This window comes from Nipponia nippon, unplaced genomic scaffold, assembly GCF_047370975.1.
Source record: "Nipponia nippon isolate SJK-2023a ecotype South Korea unplaced genomic scaffold, ASM4737097v1 scaffold_5, whole genome shotgun sequence".
In the NCBI taxonomy this organism is placed as follows: Eukaryota; Metazoa; Chordata; class Aves; order Pelecaniformes; family Threskiornithidae; genus Nipponia; species Nipponia nippon.
In genome coordinates, this window is record NW_028262369.1 from 15,527,246 (window position 1) to 15,544,520 (window position 17,275).

At 52.3% G+C, this 17,275-nt stretch overlaps 1 protein-coding gene and 1 long non-coding RNA gene across 9 annotated transcripts in view; one reads left to right on the forward strand and one right to left on the reverse strand.

The window, feature by feature from the left end:
• Positions 1-697: 697 nt before the first annotated feature.
• The window catches only part of PEMT (phosphatidylethanolamine N-methyltransferase), a 43,203-nt gene continuing 26,625 nt past the window's right edge, over positions 698-17,275 (reverse strand). For 5 of the 7 annotated variants that reach the window (XM_087733810.1, XM_087733808.1, XM_087733807.1 and 2 more), the window contains exons 4-8: positions 12,967-13,112; positions 8,592-8,703; positions 4,533-4,607; positions 3,691-3,751; positions 2,026-2,929 (exon numbers count right to left, since the gene is read on the reverse strand). In XM_087733810.1, coding sequence (XP_087589936.1) covers positions 3,697-3,751; positions 4,533-4,607; positions 8,592-8,703; positions 12,967-13,112 — 388 coding nt within the window. In that variant the 3' untranslated portion in view covers positions 2,026-2,929; positions 3,691-3,696. The other 2 variants (XM_087733806.1, XM_087733805.1) reach the window with 2 other exon arrangements.
• On the forward strand, positions 6,292-12,939 carry LOC148052047 (uncharacterized). Of its 2 annotated transcripts, XR_015699117.1 has the most exons (4): positions 6,292-6,398; positions 11,176-11,397; positions 11,875-11,975; positions 12,739-12,939. It is a non-coding gene; the product is annotated as an uncharacterized LOC148052047 (long non-coding RNA). The 2 variants fall into 2 exon arrangements; XR_015699116.1 differs by having other exon boundaries at positions 11,875-12,939.

Genomic DNA, 17,275 nt, shown 5'->3' on the forward strand with positions numbered 1-17,275 from the left:
GTGTCCCGGGTTCCGGATGTCCCTGCCACCCCATTGCCTTCAGGGAAAGGACCGCAGGATGCGGCCTCCATCTGCAGCCCCAAGTGTCCCTGGATGAGGCATCCTGCAAGCGTGGACCTGGCCCCGCACCATATGCCCATCGCTGGGGCTGTTTGCGTTTGTATGGGTGGTCCTCCCACCCCCAAAAAAATATCACATGCAGTTTCACGGAGGGGAAGACACGTGTCGGGAACCACACAAACGGCCACGTGGAGAAAACCCGGGTGGAGCACGAGGGTGGGCACAGCCGCTGCCAGGGACTGTGTGGCGGGATGGGGTGACCCGAGGCAGCATGGTGTGATGGACGTGGTGATCCGGGTGTCCCTGCCAGGCAGGAGTTGTGATTTAACTAGTTTCTCCTTTCCTGGTGTTTGCTCTGGAGAAATGTCCTGAACATCAAGGGAGGCGTTATCTGTGGCATCTACACACAGCCTTATGTGCGGCATTTCCCAAGGTTGCAAACAAACCCCCTGCCAAGCTCAGATGGGCCCAGCAAGCCCCACAGTGGATTTTGAAGCCACGGAGTTATGAAAACAGACCCATGACCACTTTTCCAGGGACTCCACTTGGTGCTCAACGCCTCCCCAAGAGCCAGAGGGATGCACCTGACCGTGCCAGCACGGCGCTGGGTCTGCAGCCAGCTGGTCCTGGGGGTCCGACGGTGCAGGTGTTTTCTTTGGAAGCAGGAGTCATCTCATATCCTGACCTGGAGGCCATGGGGTCCATCCCTGCACCAATGCAGGATATGGCCCAGCCGCAGCCAGGCACTGGCCCTGGGGATGGGAAGAGGGGAAAGAGCTCCAGCCTCACCAGTGCTTTGTGCTCAGCCTGAAGGTTTCATCCCCACCCTCTGTAATCTCAAATTCTTAGAAATATTAGGTAACTAATTGGAGAGGAATGAATTTTTTTCCTTAAAACCAGGGAGGGAGAGTCCCTTAATCCCTTGCTGTTAAATACTATAAAACAATATAAATAATGGTCTCTCTCTGTTTTCCTCCCCAAAGCACTGGTGAGCGGCACAGCACTGCCAGGCACTGGCCCAGGCCAGAGCCACCTCCAGGCCCAAGGGAGAAAGGCTTGGACCCTGCGAGATGGGCTTGAACATCACCTTCCACCTCCTCAGTTTTGCTTTAGGTAACAGAGCAGATGCCTCTAAAACGTCAAACTCCAGCTTTATGGCAGCCAGAACCAGTTCTGTGAACGCAGTGACACATTAATCCGCGTTGGCTGCTGCGGGAAGAGCTACTAAAAACGGGGATATATCTGGCATAGCCCCAGAAAAACCCTTGTGCAATGCAAAGCTGACACGGAGCGGCTGGGAAGTGGGAAGGGTTGGGTTTGAAATGGTGGATCAAGGGGGAAGGAGTCCATGAAGCCAGTCCCAGTGCAGCACCAAACCCCCATGCTTTTGGGATGCTGCAGGCACAGGAGGGGAAGCAGCTCTGTCACTGGGGTTTATGGTGACAAGACACCCATCTGGGGGGGCTGATGCTGGCTGGGGATGGGAATGGTACAACTGGGGTCCTCCCAGCCTCGCAGTGGGGACAGGGAAAGGCGTACGTGGTCCCCAGGCTGGGAACGAGACAGCACGAATACAGCCCTCACTGCGTTCTCGTTAAGAGTAATCCTTCCCGAACAAACACATGTCTCTTCGGTAAATACTGATTTCACCTATCAACAAATCTGAATTTATTTACATCAGAGACTTTGAGCCAGGCCTGGCAACTCTGACATAAATTGTCTGAACAATGCAACACATCCTCTCCTTGCTGGTTGCTATGGGTACTGGGCTGTTTTAGCCTCTGTTTATAAACATTAACTGTGAAGGCAATGTGGAAAGTTATCTAAAAATAAAATACTATGCCCAAGTCTTTAAGAAGAAGGTCGTTGAGATGGTGATAAAAAAAATCCTCGTGTAATGGTTCTGAAGCGGTGAAACACAAACACAGCGTCCGTGAGCCCGGCCAAAGGAAAGAGAGGCTGGACTGAAAAGAAACCAACACTTTTAATTCCTGCTGAGCAACGCCAGAAGGGTGAATTACAACATGCAAAAGCAAAAGGAAATCGGACCGTTTCACGGAGGTGACACCGAGAAAAGGGAGGACCCTCTGCGGAGGGGACAATGCGATGCTGAGACACGGCACCGCATCCCGGTGCCTGCGAGGGAGCCGGCAGCAGTGCGGCTCCCTTCTCCAGCGCCGCTGCCGGGGGCTTTACACTACTTTTTTTTGGTCATTTACAGCTTATTTCTCAAACTCTTCTGGGAATCTGTAAACACTGAACCTGGGCCTGGAGCATCGCCCCTGGGAGCTTCCCGTTCAGGGCAGGATCCAGCACTGGGCTCTTTGGGACTCACGGAGGCTGGTGGCAGGGGCAGAGGGGCAGATCTGTACCCAGCTGCCGCACAGCAGAGAAGGCAGAAGCAGCTCTTCCCTCCCACCCACCACCCCTGCAAGGCAGTGAAAAATAGCTGGAAGGCACTGGGTGGTGGGGAAGGCAGGCAGGACCCTCACGTGGCCCCCGGGGAAAAGGAGGGCTGGGTGGGTGTGGAGGGGACCGGGGCACCGACACGGCCAGGGATGGGATATCTGCAGGGTGCGGATGGGGATTGACTCTTCCCCTTGGGCTTCTCCATGCTGGGGCTTCCCCATGGGATGGCTGCCATCCCTCCATCCCCCTTGGTGACAGGGACCTCCAGCTCCCGTGGGCTGCAGCGAGGAGGTGCCGCCGTGCTCAGGCTGTTCCTCTGATCACTTCCAATACTGCAGGGTGCTCAGTTGGCTCATTAAGGGTTGCTGGGCTGATTAGTAGGATACATCTCAGTAGGAGAATGGTCAAACCGGACAGCATGGGGACCGGAGAGGCACGCTGTGCCGAGGTATCCCAAACACTGCTTCGCAAAAGGCAAAGAGACAAGACTCTGTTAGGGACCTCACTGGTGCTACAGCATCTTTGCTGGGGCAGAGGCTACTGGGCTGCCAAAACCTCAGCAGTGCTTGTCCAGGCTCTCCAGCCGCCAGCGGGCAGATGCACCGGGGGTTTCCAGGGAGGCATTTAACCCCAGGGAAAGGAGCCTGGGCAGGAACTTACACTTTTGCAGAAACCTTTGGCCCCAAAGAGCAAGCCTGGGCTGAATTTCTGGGGTGAGCCGGTACAAGTCCATGCGCAGAAATGCTCTCGGCTCACGCATGGAGCAGCCTTGGAGCAGGGATGCCCAATTTCCCTGCGGCATGGTTGGGCACACAGGCCCTCTTGCACCATCCCTGCCACTTGCTGGAGCATCTGCCATGGCCAATAGCTTTTTTCAGCCTAATTTAGACTAATCCTGGAGCCTCAAAGCTCCCTAGCAATTTTCTCTCACACTGACTCTCAAGTATATAATCAAAACAATTTTGGGGCTGCTGGTTGGGTGCCAAGAGGCGGACGCAACCGCTGCTGTGTAAAAGCCTTCTCGCCTGGGTTTTTGCAGAGGTTTGAACCTCAAATCCATTGAGAAGTGCAGGAAGGGCTCTGGAGGAGCCGGGGAAGGCAGGGCTGGGCAGAGGCGCACTGGGAGGGCGGGTGATGCTCCTGTCCCCATCTAACGCACTCATAGGTGGGGGAGTCCGGCAAAGCAGCCCCTCTTGCTGAAACGTCGATCGGCAAACATACCTGTTGCTACTTGTTCTTCACTCCCTTCTGCTTCTGCCGATATATTTCCTCTGTGAAAGGCCTGTGGTTGGGAGTATGGGAATTTGGGGAGAGAGGGGGCAGAAACACAAGAGAGGGGCAAAAGAAGAGAGGAAGAATTAAAATCAAGACCACTGTGTGCTCTCCTTTGGGCTCAGAAACACTGCCCTTCACAGGCTGGCACAGCCTGACTACTCCTGTGCCATGGCAATCCTTGGCTCGGTCTCTCTGGACCATGGAGCAGCTCCAAGCTGCTCCCACCGGGGACCATCCCCGCACCAAGCGGGATGAGGCTCAGCACATGCTCAGGCTCTCCCTGCACGAAGACCAGCTCTCTTTGTATCTCCTCCTCCCTTGCAAACACAAAAGACCCTTCACTGCTGAAGCACAACTGCTGCTTCTGGAAATAATTCTGGGCTGCTCTGTCCTGGGCTGCAGGTGTATTGTGGTGCAAAATATCAGAGAAGCCTATACAAGGAACTACAAAATGCAAGCTCTTCTTGCAGGGTCTCTTCAGATGACACAGTAAGTCCTCTCACTGCCCTTCTTATTGTTCTTGTACAGACAGAATCAGGCACCCGAAAGAAAAAAAGATCTCATTTTGATAAAAATAGACAAATGCATAAATGTTTCTAGACCTCAGCAAATAGTTTCAGAGAGGAATCTGCCCATTATCAAAACAACTGAAAAACAATCCTCTGTTTTCCTTCTTCCCTGCTGATTAATTGGAAAAAAACATCTCTACTACTGCAGTTCCCCGAAACCTTGGGAGATAAAGCTGGTAGAAATTATTAGAAACTCTCCAGCTTTGCAAAGCTACTCACCCCTCATACAGCATTGCGATTGTGTAGGAAATTGCCACTACAGCTGTCAGCAAAAGGCCAGCTGGGCTAGCATGCCTGTTTTGAAAGAGAAGGAAAAGATCAGGTAAGTACATGGGCTTATGCAAGACCTGGTTTAGAAAGTGAAATGAGATGCTAGGCTCCATGAGAGCATTCTCTTGCTCATTAAACAGAAGCGAACAAAAGTTTTTTTTTTTTTTATACTTAATGTTAACTGTCTTAGACAGATGTTACTTGGCAAAGACTCTTCCCAGCCTACTTCGGCGACTTCTTTTAAGTCTGATCCCTGCATGTCTCTGCTAAGAGAGCTTCTGCTTTGATGCTAAGTTCTGAGATTATAAGGCTGTTTAATAGCTGAGCAGCTGCTTATGTACGGCTGTGGCTCCGAGCCAGCGCTATAAGGGAAATGCTTGATGTGCACAGAAAGATGGGCCACCCAGGGTGCAGGAGACACCTGGCAGACGGAGCAGCGTATGGTACCGTATACGCCGAAACGGCGGCTGAGCCATCGCAGGTCTGGGGATGGAAAGGGATGGAAAGGTCCATGCCTGCCCTGTGAAGGGTGCTGGGGCAGGTGCTGCGTCAGGGCTGGTTGTATGGGGTGCTGGGGGCTTGGTTCACATTTAAACCCATTTCAAGATGTTTTAGGAACATGTCCTGTCACCTCCCAAGGCCCAGCTAAATGGTATCCTTCTCAGCAAGACATCACCAGACACAGCACAGGGGACTGATGCCACCCACCACACTGCACTGACTGGTTATGGGCAGAGGTGCTCGAGGGCTGTGGATGCGACGGGAGTGGCTGTTCCTTTTAGCACTGAGGCCAAAGAATGGGGACCAAAAATTCCTCATCACCTCCTGCGCTAAAGAGATGTCAACGTAGGCAGCAAACCTGCACCACCCACACGGGGCCACTTCTTTGATGCTTGGCCTGAATGTGTCTGAGAGAGATGCCAGCAAAAGCAGCAGGGGTTTTGCTAAGGCACCAGGATTTCAGGGGGTGGGTTACAGTCCCCAAACCAGGTGCTGAGACCATCCCATGGTGTGCAAATACTCCCGAGTGAGAGTGGCCACACCAGCAGCCATTCCCCCCTTGCTAACCCAGCACCCACGAGGTCTCGGCCCCATCTCCCCAGCGAGGAGCGTGGCTGCGTCTGGCTCACCACAGGCACCAGCCCCCCCAAAACACCCTTTCTGCATCCTACAACTCCAGCTAATGGCTTCAAGCCTTGCCCTTAATTAGGACACTGCTGATTGCCTTAAATTGCTCATCACAGCTCAGCTCTGAGGGGGACAAGACCTGGCTGTCAGCAAAAAAAAAGTACTTAGCTGGTCCTTGGTGAGGATAAACATCCTGGAAGCCTTGTGCAAGGGGACTAGTCCTGTCAGGAAAACATGCCTTCAGAGGAGAGACCCAACTACCTAAACCTCGTACTGGACCTGCCATCAGGCACTGCCTGGCCCCATCAGTTCCTGGAGAGACCCACACAAATCTTCACCTTTCCACTGTTTCCATTTTGCAATAAGTTTTTCCCTCATTAGGCAGCATCGGGCAACTTCTTCCTCTCCCACCCTCCTGCTATTACATGCTTAGTCATGTCTCCTCCTTGATTCCTATCAGAGAGAACAAATTTGCATGACTGTTTGTTGACAGCAAGACCTCTAATTGCATCATTTGGCTGCAGCTCCAGCTCTGATTTACACAGCCCGTTGCCATGAGTTAAAACACCTCCCTACCAGAGATACACAAAGCTGTCCCCAAACAGCTAATGCTCCATTTGTTTTTCGGGAGAAACAAGGCTGCTGGAGAAATGAGGCTGCTCAACGCAGGCGATGAGTAGCATTGGGGTGAGTTGTTTCTCTCCTCTTACAAGCTTGACCTACTTATTGGGCAACGGCTTGTGCTGTAGCAGGATCAGCAAAGAGTCAGCCAGGAAGGTTTTGTGGTCTTGGTAGGATTTTTTGGGGGTAGGAAGTCTGTCCATCCTCAACCCTTGCGGCACCTCCCCATGGCTGTGGGTCATCTGCAAGAGCAATACTGTGGGCTTGCATCCTTCCCTGCCGGCCTTGCTGGTCCCGGGGGTTGGATGTGGGACCCCTGCTTTGACCTTTCCTCCTGAAGCTCCTGTTTTCGTGGTGATCAGCGGAGGTGCCTTCCCCACTGTATTTGGCAGACACATTTTTGGCTGCAGAGCTGCCATTAGTCAAGCTGGGGATAGCTGCAATATCCTGCAAGAGGATCTCTTGGCTCTCTCCCCACACAATGCTTGTAAGGTTGGACTGGTGTTGGAAGGCAGGCTGTCTGGTGCGCTGCCAGGCTTGCTTACGTTATGTGGTATGTGCCCTTACAGATGAAAATGAATCAATCCTTTGGGCTTTGATGCCACAATATGGAGCGTGATACATCACCAAGGGAGGACAAATACGCTCTACGTTTTAGGTCTGACCAGAACCAGACAGCAGACGCATTCCTCCGGCATCCCTCCCACTGCCACGGGGCTGGGATGTCAGCTCTGGCCTCCAAGGGCAGACACTTAACATCTTCTGAAAGCCCTGGGACCTCAGAAGAGACCTGGGACTCCCCAAAAAAAACTCAGCAACCTGAGCTGAGATCCCAGGAAGAGAAACAGTCAAAACCACTGCGTGAAGGGTTGTGCAGGGCTTCCCCAGGGCAGGCTGGCGGTGTCCTGGTGCCACTTTGCACAGCTCCAGCAATTTGTTAACAGCAATTATTTGTCATGCCTCGCTGCCCTTTATGGTGGCAGCCTTTTAATGAGAAAAAGGAGGCAATCACACAGTTGTCTTGAGCCCCTTTGAGCCCCTTTGAAATAGTTTGATGCTGATCTTAAACAAATAAAATTCTTCTTATAATTCCTCCTGATCAAATTCCTCCTTCTGTGCTGTTGTGCGGGTAGTGGTGTCTCCGGCTGCAGTGCGGTACGGGGGGGCTCATCCTGCCCCAGCTCTGCCCCACTCCCCCCAGCAATACCCATGCTGCCATCGCACTGCTGCCAACCCCACGGCTGGCTCTCCTGCCTGGCACTGCCACAGCCCCAGCAGCGAGCTCGCCCCAGCTCTTGTGCACCATTTCCCAGGGTTTGGACCCAATCCAGTGCTGTGGGTCTGCCAGGAAGGCCAACGGCCTCATAGAGCCAGCCCTGATGGCACTGGGGGGGGATTTCAAGTGCAGAAATAACAGCAGCAAGGCTCAGTGGAGAGAGGAGAGAAATCATCAGCTTTACTTATTACCAGGGGCCAGAAAGCACTGCACACGTGGCTGAAAAGGTGACCAGAATGTGGCAAAGCACTTCATTTTTTCCACCGAAGTAGAAGAGAGGTGGTCACACCCAGGAGCACCAGTGCAAAATATCTAGTGATAGAGTCTATGGGATCCTGATGTAACACCGCCAGGGTTTTTTCTCTTGGGCAAATAAATAAAATGTGATATTAAATGAAAATCACATAAAACTTGTTACACAGAATAGCGTATATTGCTCATTTACTGCTAAATTACAGCCTATTCATTTCCTCCTAAGCAGGCTATTAAGCTGTGTTGTATCACATGAGGAGTGTTTCGGAAGTGTTATCACCGTGCAGTGGGGGAAAGGGTGTGTTGGCTTGTTTTGCTTTTCTCAGAGGTAATTACAGGGTCACACTGATCCCCAGTATCAGTGCCCTGCCGAGTGACACCCGGCTTGAATTCGGCCCTGACTGTTGATTTTTCCACATGCAGAGCCTGCCAAGGACCTCATTCAGCTGCAGAGCATTTGCTGATGCTTCCTCTCCCCAGCACTTGGCCATTATTTATTTTTCTACAATTAATGCTGCAAGTCTTTTATGACAGCAGAAGATTTTGAACACACAAAAATAGTCAGGAAGCGAGAAGTCAGGGCATGTTGCACCTTCCCTGCCATTTTATTGCTGACCACCATCACCAAGTGTTTCTTTGTCCTCTGATACAGCCCGGCACCTTATGCCCTGCCAAGCACAGACCCCACACTTGCCCTACGACCAGTGGTATTGGCAGGGGCACGTACTCACATGAGGGACCAGCCGAGGTAGATGGCTGTGCTGCCCCAGTACATGGGATTATCCAGGACGCTGAAAGGGAAGCTGGTTACTTTTGCCTCCATCAGGATGCCGAAGTAATCACCTACAGAGCAAACAGAGGGTTTCGATGAGGGTGGTGAAACACTGGAACGGGTTGCCCAGAGAGGTGGTAGACGAGGGGTTTTGCTGCTGACTTGCAGGCTGAGAAAACAGCAACAAATAGGTTGGCTGTTTACTGCGTCTATCAGCTTTTCCTGGAATGGCTCTTTGCCCATGAGGAAGGTTTGTGCATTGCAATGAGGCTACAGCAGCCACATCCCTCATCGGGAGGCAGCTCTCGAGGTCCCAATTGGCTGATTCTGGCTTTCTCATTTGAAAACTGCCCATCTGATGCCACTTGACGAGGAAGCAAGTGCATAAGATCAAATCCATTTAATGGGGAAATAAGCCCAGCGCACTGTAATGGTGTTTCAAGATGTTATAATCACGACTGCCACCACCAAATGCCCTCATTCAGTGTCACCCTTATCTCATAGTTCAGAGCATTTCTCAGAATTTCAGAAAATAGCACCTCTGCCTACAAAACACTCAATTATCGGCATGATGATGATAATAGGTGATTGTCATCTGTAATGAGGAAAGCTTTCAGAACTGTCAGCATCCAACCAGCTTCCTATCTACCTCGGAGTAATCCTTCCACCTCCTGAAAGGAGCCTGGAAAAGAAACGACAAGCAAGGAGATGCGCAGCTTGTGAGTGGCATTTTGTGGGGGAGAAAGGCCTGGGATGCCAAGCTCTGATTTCTACTGGTCTTACTTGCGAGACCACAAAGCCCAGCAAGGATTTTGCTCCGTGTCCACTGTACAAGACGCAGCATCAACCAGCGAGGAGCAGTGCCGGTCCATCAGCTCAGGGAGCTGCCACAGCCCTGGGTCGTGTTCCCAGCTCCGCTGCCAGCCTGTTCCCTGACCTTGGGGCAAGTCTCCTCTGTCCCTCCCGGTGCTATTGTACACCGATCATAATATCAGTCTTTCTTATAGCGCGGAGGGTGGTGAGGATTAATGTATGGTGAGAAAGTGCTCAGAAATCCAGATAAAAGGCATTACAGGAGTGCAAACTATTCAAGGTTATTATTATTACCTGGATCGTAGTGTAATTTCTTTGACCTCACATGGTGCAAAAACGTTTATTTCTAAGGATAAACAGCGCCTGCCCAATTAGACAATGCTTTTGGGCTTTAACTACAGGCCACTAAGTGAGATAATTGCCTCGTATTCATACTATATGTTCTCACAGTTACTTGGCAATGCATCTCTGAGATTGTTCTGGTAGAAAGAACACATCACCCCCTGCCACAGCCCATTTTTCTGCTTTCTTATGTGTCAAAATGCTTCATTATACCCTGCCCGCCCTCGCCTTTGGGCTGAACACTTTGCTTCCCAAACGACCACGGGGAAGGTTCGCACAAAGCCCTGGGTCGGTGGGGCTGCAGGACCCTTGGGGCAGGTTCCCTGCAAGGAAAAGCACACAGCAGCTGGGGGGAGCAGGCAGCTCCCCCACAACACGAGTTTTTCTGATGTAAACCCTGCCTCTAAACCCACACAGTTAAATGAACATGACCACCAGAGAGAGGACCTGCAATATTTTTATATTCAGGCAGGTGCGAAGGGAAAGGACCGTGCATCGGTTTGCACATCACCAGCCTGGGCATCTCCTGTGCCTCTATTAAGCCCTCAAATCAGGAATCAGCTCCTTGTCAGGCTGAGGGACTTTGGCATCTAATTTGGGTTATTTTTTTGCTGGAGGTCAGTGTAACCATCTCACTGCACAGGGTAGACGCTTTGGATCGTGGCAGCAAAAAGCCATTTGATACACTCTGCAGGGTCTCCCACGGTCCCCGGAGCCCGACCTGGGCTGAAGCACCACCTCTGCTTCTCTCTGGAGAGCCGCCAGCTTCACTGTAGCCCAGTAACAGACTTCGGTCAAGTCAGATTTACTTGAAATCTTGGTCAGCGCTGGAAGGAACCCCGCTTGGGTGCGAGACAGATGGGCTCAGACAGGCAGAGTCACCTCTTGGTGCCTTCAGCCTCCGGGAAGCCAAGCCCTCGTTACTACATTCATCACGAAATAGGGCAAACGGCGAGGCAGCTGGCGCTGAACTGATGCCCAAATCCCTGCGCGGGCACAGTGCAGAGATGGGGTGCTGGGAGGATCGCTCTGCAGGCAAGAAGGCTGCCGGGGCGAGGGGCCGCATCCAGCTGCTGCAGACAGAGGCTGGGGTGGGTGCTGCTGTGCAGGAGATGGGGTGGCATGGAAAGGCTTGTTGCAGAAGGGTGATTCACGAGGCTCCATTTAGCCCACACTTAAGGGACAAAGTGCTCCGCAGCCACTCCAAAGCTTAAATGTGCTGTTAAAGAGGAATGTAATGGGCAGCCCCGATGCGGTCTCTTGTGTCCTGCCTGGTTCAGCCCTCACTGCTGTAGGAAAACCCAAAAGGGAAGGGTGAAATGCTGTTCCAGTAAGTTTTTGAAGTGCTTGGGTGTCAGAGGCTCTCTCAAAACTTCTCTTGAGCTCAGATATCGACTGTGAGAAGAAGCTGGATGCCCCCTTCTTGCCAAAGCAGTGCAGCCCTTTGCTATCTGCAGTCAGAAGTGCTCCTCCCGCAGTGCCAGCATATCACTAAAACCCTGCATGCAGGAGGATGTTGGAAGTAGCAGTCCCAAGTGAGTCCTGAGCAAGAGAACATCCCACGTGAGATCCTTGGAGACCTGCAGACCTCTTGTCTTCCCCATGTCTGGGTAAGAAACCACGCCGAACAGCATTCTCCATTAAGAGTTTGCTGGCTTGGACTCCTGGGGGCTTGCATGGAGCTGAGAAGCCGTTATCAGTCCAAGGATGGATGCTCTGTGGGGCTCCAGCTGGGCCATGCCTCTGTGGCACAGAGGTCTTGAGCCAGCCCGGCTGCACCAGCACATGGTCTTGGCATCTCCCCATCCTGACTTAGCTCTGCCCCAGCGCCTGCCATGCCCCGGCTAGCAGAGAGAGCTGGCCTCGCTCCCTGCTGGGTCATGCAAGGCTTGGGGCCATGCAGCCTCAGCCTGGTGTACTGGTGGCAGGGAGAGCCTCTGCCAGCAGAGAGGATGGAGCAGAAGTGCCCGATATGGGCCACTAATGCCTGCCTCTTCCCTGCCCTGGGGGATACGGGAGCCACCGGCCATGCAGAGCCACTCTCACCGCTTACGCTGAGCCTGACTCACTTGTTTGCTTTTCCCCAGTGGTTCAAGTCCAGTGGATCCTCCTGGTCGGATGAATCAGGCTTTACGTAAACAACCCCAGACCTGGCTGAACTTCAGAAGCGTTCAAGCAGCTCTTGCTGGTGGGTACTCCTGTGCCTGGCCTCTCTGGACATGTCTCCGCAGGCACAGCATTGCTCCTGGGGGCTGCAGGTGATTTTGGAGGATGCCAGTGCCCGGTAGCTGGGGGACAGGGGTGTGACACGGGGCCAGGAGTGGGGCCACACAGATGAAGGATGAGGGCACACATTCAGGACTGCTGAGCTCTATTTCTGGCGGCAGGATCTTTGCCAACTCAACACATTTCTTTGAAACTCCACTTGAAACCAGGAAGGCTTATTACCTCCCTCTCTTCTTCCTGGCGACTCTGCAGGAGCTAATTGAATTTGGTTTGTAAAGCACTTGCAAAAGCACAGCCTAAATGCAGTGTCAAAGCTGGGGCTGTGATTATTTCAGCCAGCGGGAGCTGCCCCTTTCCTTAGATATTTATTGTTCCCGTCTCTATTTTATTTTTATGAATTCCACACATACTGGCATGTTTTTAAAGTCAACAACGCTAATAGCATTACTCTCTAAATGTGAAAGCAGGCACAGTGGAAAATGCCTTCTGCCATAAAGCGGCAGATAAAAGAATCTGTCAACAAATGTCAGGTTTATTGCAGAGGGAAGAGCAAATGAGATCTTGCCTCGGTGCGTGTGTTGAGCGGGTGGGGGCTCAGAGCAAGCCTGCCGGACAGCTCGCACCCGCTGCGCCGGTGCCGACCTGCTCGTGGGGTCTGCACTTGGGGTCCCTTTTCTGGAGGGCATTCGGACTGTCAGATGATCAGCTGCTTTCCAAAATTTCAGGCTTGACACTGAAGGTGATGGGACTCACCATATAAAACCACTGCATCATCTTCTCCGTGCAAGGTAACGGCACGGTTAGATCACACTTTGGTATCATAAAGCCAAGACCAAATCTAACAGCCCTGAAGGCAAGGACAAGGAAATTCTCACAGCACTCTGCCCTAGCAAAAGAACCCTGCAAGGATTAAATGCACTTTCTGGTTAAGCTGTTGAATTTTTAGTGCTTACCTAGGAACGTCCCAGTGAATCCCAGTGCTAAGAAGCTGGAGATGACAAACACGGTCCCTACAGCCAAGATGGCCAAGCCCGAGTAATAGGCCCAGTGGCAGTCCAAGCCCTCCAGCTTCGGCTGGCTCTTCATGGCTTCTGTGAAGCTGTCAGAGAGACAACAAGGGCTGTTAAAAGTGGCGACTCACTACTAACATCACCGACCTCTCCCTGGGAGATGCGGAGCTTTGGGAGAGGATGCTGCTGAAGAGGACCCTTCACTGGGTGCCTTTTTCCACCTGGACCTACTCAACCTCCCAATGGGAGAAGCAAGGAGCCAAAGCCTTGTGAGCAGCCAGGGCTTGACCTGGGGCAGCCATTTCTACTTGCAACCCTTGCTCACTCCTGGAAATATCAACCCCCCAACTGCAATATCAAAAGGTTTGCCTCGCTCGCCAAACCCCAGGTTTCATCATGACCAGGAGCTCTGGGAAAGCACCCTGGCAAATGCTAGAGGCTGTGATGCCTTGGCACAGGACTTGAAGGGTTGGGAACAATCGGCTGGGTTATCTCGTGCTCCCACCCCCGTTCCTCTCCATCAAAATATTTTGCAGCATTCATGTGTTAGCCACGTGCCCACGAGTGATTCACTTGAAGCTTGACAGTCAGGGGGAGGATTGGAACAGTGAAAGGAAAATACTAGAGACATGCATTTTCAAGTGCGAACACAGCATCTCAGCTCCAGGCTTGTTCAGGCATTTCAGGTCTGACCTTCCAAACACTCATTTGTGAGTGGAATTATTGCGACCCCTCCCTTTAGCCCCCTGAACTTTGCCCAGAGCAGGGCTTGGCAGGCTCAGTGTCTCACATAGATTTGATACAAAGGTATGACTGCAAAGGAGACAACACTGTGAAAAAAAAAATGCCCATTAATAATAGTGAGAGGAGATAACAGACCTGCAGAGCCATACACAGTGTTTCTCCACATGTTGCTGACACATGAGGAAGGAAACTTTGAGCCTTTTTTTAATGAGCACCCTGGAGGCTGAAATTCAAGTGGAATAACAGCTCTCCAGCGCCTCTGGCCACTGCTGCCTACCAGGGCCAGGCCAGGAGAGCTGCTCCTGCCTGAGCTCCTGGGCTCCTTGGCTGGAAAGTGCTTCCATGACGTTACCTGCAGGGCTTGGCATAGTTTTTTTCCCAATGTCCAGCTTCCCCAAGCCCTGCAAATCCCTGGATTTTCTCTGTTGCCGAAATGAAAGCTGAGAGAGACAATCTTGCCTGCCCAGCTGATGGACAAGCGGCTGGAAACGCGTCTTTCAAAGCCTCAAAGACCAGATGGCAAGTTACATGCACCAAGCAAAGTCCAGGACGATACCTAAACCCCATGGTTTAGGGACCTGGATGATATTTTTTGTTTTCCTTGGAGCTCATTCCTACTAGATTTTCTACTGTTGGGGAGTTTTTAGGACCCCAGAGCAAGCCATTTAATCTTCACTTTGGACTGGAGCAAGGAAACAAAACACAGAATAAATGTAACGTGCTTGGGAGTGAGTAAGACAACAGCATCTTGGTGATTTACATCCTGCCCCCCACACTGGAAATTACAGGGAAATTCCCTTTTCCAGGAGCCAAGCACAGGCAGAGGAACGACAGCGGGCAATGTAACCGCACACGTCCCTGGGGCTGGCCCTCCTCCAGCGCCCAGCACACCTCCCTGCGCTCACCAGGCTCGTGTTGGTTTAGCTTAAAATCATTACTGCTGGGAACACACAAATCTGGCTGCAACGTGAAGCAGCAGCAGCTGCACAACCCTTTGCATCATTTCCCTGCTATTTATTTTTAAATGACACAAGTCTCCCCTATGAGGAAGCCCAAATCCGCATCCCTGCTACCAGCACTGCCTGGGTTTGGGAAGAAAGCAATCCCCCTGCAGGGATGTGCCCGTCTGCCTGAGCAATCCTGGCCTGGCCGTGCTCTCAAAGCACAATGTGCCATCCCCGGGGATGCTCTGGAGCTCTTTGCTCCTGCAGAGAAAGATGCTAACACCTTTTCACAGCGCTGGGGGTATGACTCCACATCTGGCCAGGACCCCTCCACAGGCCACCAGCACCAGGAAGGGATCTCACAGCAATCAAAAAATGCTTCTCATGATCCCTGGGGAGGCAGGTCTGGGAGAGCAGTACCAAGCTGGGTCCCACCTGGATCCCAGCCCCCAGCAAAGAGACAGGAGAGCAGAGAGAGGTACAGCTAGAGCACAGCACTCAGAGGCTGCTTCTCGCTCCAGATGAACTGGGTTCATGCTGTCTTACATTCTTGAGGCTCCTCTATCCTATGACCTGACTTGGTCTCGGAGCAGAAGAACAAAAGTGGCTTCAAGAGCATGAACTGGTCGACTGAGAATCAGTCTCCGAGGTTTTGCAACCAGCATGTGACATGGTTTGTTTTGGCAAAGCTGTCTCCCCTGCTCCAGATGATCCCATCCTTCCTCTTCATGGTCGGATAGGCCTGCATTAGTTACCCTCATCAGCATGTCTTGCTCGGTCCCCTGCTGTTTGGCTTACAGCTAGAGAGGGAGGTGTTTGCACGGAGATAATGGACTGCCTTTCCCTCTAGTAATGTTTTATATCTTCCTAAACACACTCTCTATTTGCATTAAACATGATGCGCACAGGAGTCTTCAGAATTGGTAAATAAACCTTTTAAGCATTTATGATGCTGGGCCATGACAAGCAGCACGGAGTCGTCAATTATTCTGGCATCCGTGACTGCTCCTTGGTGGCGGGGGAGCCTCACGGCACCACGCTTCACCTTCCCTGGCAGGGGGAGGACAAGGTGTTGGCCATCTCCCTTGCTAGGGGAGCTAGTCATGCAGCTGATCTGTCATGAAACCAGTCCCTTTCACCATGTGCCTCTGAGTCACGTTTGTTACAGCATTTATTTCTAGCTGCACAACAAGGCAGCGGCCCAGCTCGGTACCCAAGAGGACACCAATTAAAGCCACGCTTTGTCCCAGTACCTGGAAATGCTTTATGTGCTGAGCAGAGCCATTGCCATGGTGAGGAGCATCCCTCTTACCAGCACAGGGGAGGGGTGGGTGGGCTGCGACCTACTTTAATCACATAACTGGCTGCTACCATGAGGATGTCTGCCGTCAGAGGGAGCCTGGAAGGTGCCCCCAGCTTTGGCAAATGGAAATTGGGAAAATGGGGCTTCCTCTGACAGCTCCCCATGCTTGCCAGCAAAAAGCATGATACCAGAGGCACCTATTCTCCACCTCAGCAAGGAAAAAACCCAAATCCATCAGCTCCGCTCTGGCCAAATTGGCAGATTTGGCCAATCCCTGGCAGGGTGCAAAAAGCTGTGGCGGCTGTGGTCGGGCTGCACAACTGCCACAGCGTGCCGCAGGGTTTTGCACGGGGAAGCCAAGGCAGCAGGCGTTGTTCTGCCCACCCTTCCCAACGCAGAGATGCGCTTGCTCAGACACGCAGCTGCTGCTGTGCACGTGCCGCCGCTTTGTGGGAATCATAGAATGGTCTGGGTTGAAAGGGACCTTTAAAGGTCATCTCGTCCAACCCCCCTGCAATGAGCAGGGACGTCTTCAACTCGGTCAGGTTGCTCAGAGCCCCATCCAACCTGACCTTGAATGTTTCCAGGGATGGGGCATCTACCACCTCTCTGGGCAACCTGTTCCAGTGTTTCACCACCCTCATAAAAAATTTCTTCCTTGTACCTAGTGTGAATCTACCCTCCGTTTGTTTACCACGTAATAAACCACATGAACTGGAAAAACACTCAAAATGGTACTGCAGCATGGGGATGGAGATGTCACACAGGTGGGCTTGCAGGAAGAAAGTGGGACCGAGGGAAACTGGCTGCAGGTCCTCTCGCTGGGACACAGGGGGGACACGGGGTCAGGTTTGCACAAACAGGCACTGATTTATTCAACCAGAGAATGGTGATTGCAACACCAGAAAACTTATCAAACCCACAGCCCAAAATACATCCCCAAAGGCCGCATGGAGCACGAAGCAAACCTGGAAATACTGTACTAAGAGACAAGCTGAGCTTTTTAGGTCTCTTGGCCTCTCTCAGTGGCCCACAGTGAGCGTATTTTGTAATCTGCTTCCCAGAAAGGAGGGTAAAGACCTTGTCCACCAAACTGGGTCACTGCTGGGAGCAGCCCAGCAGTGCTCCCTTTGCCCGATCCCAAAAATCAGCCTGGAAACTGGGGCTGGCAAATGCAATTGGGGCAGAATTAGGCCAGGGGCTGGCAGGCAGCGAGGACGCAGCAGTGGTGCAGGCGGCCAGGGTTTCAGAGGCAGCAGCT